Below are 4,757 nucleotides of genomic sequence, written 5' to 3'. Positions count from 1 at the left end.
CACACTCCACTGTTTGTTCACTCTCTGGGGAGCGGGCCTCCCGGGGCAGGCGTGAGCTCACCTGTCCAGAGCGGGGAGGGAGGGTCCCCGGGGGCGGCTGCCGCGCTGGGCTTGATGGTGACCCCCAATGGGCGTCATGGGGCATAGGAGCTGGAGGGGGCCTCAGCTCGGGGGGCGGTGGTTAGACCATGTCAGTGCGCCTCGTGCCACCTGGTGCTGGTAAGTGTGGGTCCCAGGCTCCCCTGCGGCTCTGCTTCTGTGCACGCGCTCTGAGCCTGCTCCGTGCTGGGGGTGGGGTGATGGTCTGAGAAGGGCACCCTCTCCCCCAGGCAGGAGCAGTGCTCCTGCCTCGGCGTCCTCCTGCGCCCCTTCTCTCGGGACCCATTGTCCCAGGGACCCCCGGGTTTTCATACCCATGCAACAGGGAGTGGGGCTGGGGGAGGCGAGCAGCCCCTGTGGAAGCGGGTGGCCTCCAGCAAGGACTCTGAATCTTGCTTTTGGTACCCGGGGATGCATGGGAGTGGTGAGATCTGATTCCCTGGCTGTGTTGTGGGGCTGGGGGTGGGGGCACGAGTGGACACGGGAGGCCAACTGGAAGCCACTGCTGCGGCCCCGGTGAGGGCAGGTGGCTGGGGCCAACTGACTCATGCCGATAGACTCCATATCAGCTTTGAAAGCCCTCGTCCTGGGCTCCGGGGAGGGCGGGGTCCACTGGGTGTGGACGTGGGTGTGGCTGGCGACACAGGCAGGGATGGGGCGTGACCCCCGCTCTCTGCAGCCCGGCCCTCCAGGACCCCACGGCCCCGACTGGGCGCAGCAGGTAGACCTGCAGGAAGGGGGCCATGCATGCAGGGTTGCAGCCCTCAGAGGCGGGGCTGCCCACTGAGCCTTCCCTGGCTGTCCCGTTACCTGAGTTTGAATTTGCGCCCCAAGCTGGAAGCAGTCCCCAGAGTGAGGTGGGGGTCTCACGTGGCAAAGGGCGTCCCCCTCAGCTGGCCGACCCCACCATGCACCCACCCGCGCCTCCTCCACAGACAGTCCTCTGAGTCCAAACAGCAGGACCAGGAGATGCGGGAGCGTGCCCCAGGTTGAGACCCTCGGCATTCAGGCGCTAAGAGGTGCTGAGCACGAGGCCCCTGCGGACACTGATCTCAGAAGCGTTTTCATCCTCAGAGATCCAGCCCCGCCCTCGGGGGAAGCGGGCGCACATCCCACTGTGAGCGGATCACAGAGCTCCACGTCTGACTTGACCATGCTACGTGGCGTGTGTGATGACTTCTCCTGGAAGTCAGCTTTCCGGTCTAAACCGTCTGCTGAACTCACTGATTTGAGAGGGACTGTGTGTGGAGACCCTTGCTTTCATGCTTCCTGATGAAGGAACAGAGATGTTTCCAAGGTGTCTGTGCAAGGGGCTAAATGTGAGACCAGCCGCGTATTAACGGGGCTGTGTTTTCACCAGCCTGTTGGTTTCTGCTAACTGACCGGGCTTCCTCGCTCCACTTTGCCCTGTGCTCCGGGCAATGGGGGTTTAGCGGCTGAGGGCTTCTTTTCCTCTGCTCGGCGCATCGCTTGCCCGTGAATTCTGTGATCTGGGCTAATTAGATATGGCGACTCTTTGTTCCAAGCTGACTTCAGCAGATGGCTGATTTATTAACTTATTCAAACCCAGCACAGCAAGCAAAGTAGCAGCACAGCCTGCCCTGCTCTGCTGTGTGGAATGTGTCTTAAATCGAGTCCTCTTGTGAATCTGGTGCTGTTTGGACATCCCCAGCACCAGGGCCTGTTTCTCTGAAGAACAGGTGGCGTGGGGGCCGTTCTGCCTGCTCCTCCTCCAGGGTACCAGCCTGACCTTTGCTCAGGGACACCCCTGTGGCCTCTGGGAGGGGCCTGGAGGCAGCGGCAGCTGTGTCTGGAAGGGCCAGACACTGTCAGGAGCTTGAGCACGTTAGGGAGAGTGGACAGGGCTGTGCTGTCCCCCACTACCATTCCGGTCCCCTGCCAGTCTGGATCCTGCTGGTTCACGGACCACCCCCCAACCTGAGGCTTAGCTTAGAGGAAGCTGAATTTAAAATGTAGCTCTGCCTGCAGTCGGGCAGAACCCTGCCTTCCGTCCACACCTCGGAGCCAGGAGAGGCCAGTGCAGGAGGCCGTGTGTATTGGCCCCAGGCACCATCCAGCCTTCCCGGGCCGGATGTCTGCAGAGTGGAGAGGCAGAGGCCACGAGGGCTTTGGGGCCCACAGCTCCTTTTCCTCCACATCCACAGTTGCCTGTTTTAACACGAACTTCGCTCATCCTGTTGACGGGGTATGGGGAACCCGAGGCGGCTCTGCTCTGCCCAACGCTCAGCAGAAGGCGGGAGGTAGAGGTAGCCTCTGTGGACCCCGCTGGCTGATGAGCCCCTGCAGGCCAGCTGGGAGAGGGGAGTCCTGCCAAGAGCCCGGGAGACTGGGCAGGCTGTGCGGTGTCCAAGCAGGCGGCCTCAGCCGGCCCCGCCTGGTCAGAGCCGTGGAGTCGTGAGCGGCCTGGGCGGGGGCGTGCGGCTCTCAGTCCAGGCTTTGCTTCAGGTCTCAGAGCCTGAGAGGCTGGCAGGGCTGCTCAGTAGGGGGCCCTCCTGATGCTTGTGCTCAAGTCATTCTGCCTGTCTCTACAGTAACTGCATCTTACCTGCCTGCGTGTGTGATTGTGTTCTGTTCTCCTTGTAGATGGAGGAGATAAAATTTAAAGACAGAGCAGTCTTCGTGCTGGAGAGAGAGTTAGGGGTTCAAGCCGGGCATGCCCAGAGACTCCAGCTCCAAAAAGAGGCTCTAGACGAGCAGCTGTCCCAGGTCAAAGAGACCGACCGGCACCCGGGCAGCCCCAGGCGGGAGCTTCCTCACGCAAGCGGTGCAGGAGACGCCTCAGACCACTCGGGAAGCCCTGTAAGCACCTCCCACGCTCGCCCGGCCGACCCAGAGCCCAGACTGCCCCGCACGCGGCTCGTGGTCCCGTGGGCAGCTCCCTGGGGAGTCCCGAGCCCAAGCCTTGGGGACTCTGCCCATGTCTGCAGCCCACAGGCCAGAGGGACCCTCGGCTTCTCCGAGGCTGAAAGGGCCCAGAGACTTCTCTCTCTTCCCTCCTTGCTGCTGCAGCGTAGCACTGGCCTTGCGCTCCCCTGGCCCCTCCCATGGGCCTCGAGCTTCAGGGTTCCAGCTGTGCCTGCCTCCACCACCAGCCCCAGGTTGCTAAGGGGCCCTCCTTTGCTGCTGGGGGAGGTGGCCTGGCAGCTCCATCACCGCACGCAGGCTCTGCCCTCCGCTGGCCCTGACCATCCTGCCGTGGTTTCTGTGCTCGTGACCAGCTGCCCGGCACCTGCCTTCCTTGTGACCACGCCACTGTCCGCGCCTCGGGCTGCGTGACCATGCGGGGCTGTGACCCCACCCATCTCCTCTCACCGCTCCTTATTCAGAGCCCTCTGTGGGGTCCCAGGAGTCTGGAAAGGGTCTACATTCCACGGACCCTCCACACAGTCCTTCCGGGTCGGCCCCCCGCCTCTCCTGCACCTGCTGAATGAGGGACTGTCCCCCGGTCCTTCCCGGACTCGCGTCTGTTTGCTTTGAGGACAGAGCTGCGTTTGAGCCGAGCCAGCCCTAGGGCAGTGATTGTTCAAGAATGGAGCATGACATTTTACAATCTTGTTATATAAATGGCTTAACTGGGTTAAAACCAGCTCTGGCACCCGACAGATCCCATTAACTCCAGAGATTCTGAAACCAGATCAAAATGTTTCATTGATTTTTTTTTAGTAAGTTCCAGTGGCTCCCGAAGTGATTTTTTAGAAACTCAATTTGAGGGACCACTCTTCCTGGGAATCCCACTTTCGAAAGTCTTAAGCTGAACATCATTTCCTGGGTTCACATTATAATTCAAGGAAAGTGAGGCCCCCGCTACAGTGCAGGGCAGCCCTCCCCGACCTTGAAAGCTGCAGCCGGCAGCGGCCTCGTGAAGCATGGTGCTGGCTTCTTGGGTTTTCTCAGCGTCTTGCCCACCTGCGGCACCTGTGTGCGCACGCCCTCGCCCCGTCTGCACTCTGAACAGTTCTGCTCCTGCACTCTGTCCCCAGCGTGCAGCCCGCAGTGCCCCCAGCCATTAGAATCATGGGCCATCGTGACACAGAGGTGCCTTGGTTTCCGTGGTGTGTTGGGACTTGCCATGGTTTTTGTGTCTGTGTCTACGAACAGTTATTTGCAGTTGATTTTTGTTTTAGGAACAGCAGTTGGATGAAAAGGATGCTCGGCGTTTCCAACTTAAGATTGCGGAGCTGAGCGCGATCATCCGGAAACTCGAGGACCGCAATGCCCTGCTGTCGGAGGAACGGAACGAGCTGGTGGGTGGCCTCGGGCCTCTAAATTCTGTTGCCTATGCCTGCCGTGGAGGGGGAGCTGGGGCATCCACTTCCAAAGATTGCCATGGAAAAGAAGAGTGATGGTGACAGGGCATTTCCAATAAAACTTTATTAACAACATCAGGTAGGGGACCAGATACAGGCTGAGGCGCTGGTTGGCTGATTCCGGCCCTGGGTCACTGGGGCACGTGTCTCTGTTCTGGGTGTCGTCTGAGACGTGTGACGACCTCGCCTGCTAGTGGCGTCAGTCCTTATGGCCACAGAGGTTCGCCAGTCACCTGGCTGCTGGGACGTGAGCTCTCCCAGGTGGCGGAAGGCTCACGGACTGGGCTCTTTCCCTGTAGCTCTTTCGAGCAGAACAGAGTGCAGTGCCAG

The 4,757-nt window shown here is 60.6% G+C and overlaps 1 protein-coding gene across 1 annotated transcript in view; it reads left to right on the top strand.

Moving 5' to 3' along the window:
* Positions 1-4,757, top strand: part of JAKMIP3 (Janus kinase and microtubule interacting protein 3) — a 47,426-nt gene that overhangs the window by 9,711 nt on the left and 32,958 nt on the right. The window contains exons 6-7 of the mRNA XM_010859559.1: positions 2,704-2,919; positions 4,245-4,364. Coding sequence (XP_010857861.1) covers positions 2,704-2,919; positions 4,245-4,364 — 336 coding nt within the window. The remainder of the gene's footprint in view (positions 1-2,703; positions 2,920-4,244; positions 4,365-4,757) is intronic.

Source organism: Bison bison, unplaced genomic scaffold (assembly GCF_000754665.1).
Source record: "Bison bison bison isolate TAMUID 2011002044 unplaced genomic scaffold, Bison_UMD1.0 scf7180017864456, whole genome shotgun sequence".
NCBI classification, from domain to species: Eukaryota; Metazoa; Chordata; class Mammalia; order Artiodactyla; family Bovidae; genus Bison; species Bison bison.
This window is presented reverse-complemented; position numbering and strand designations above follow the sequence as displayed.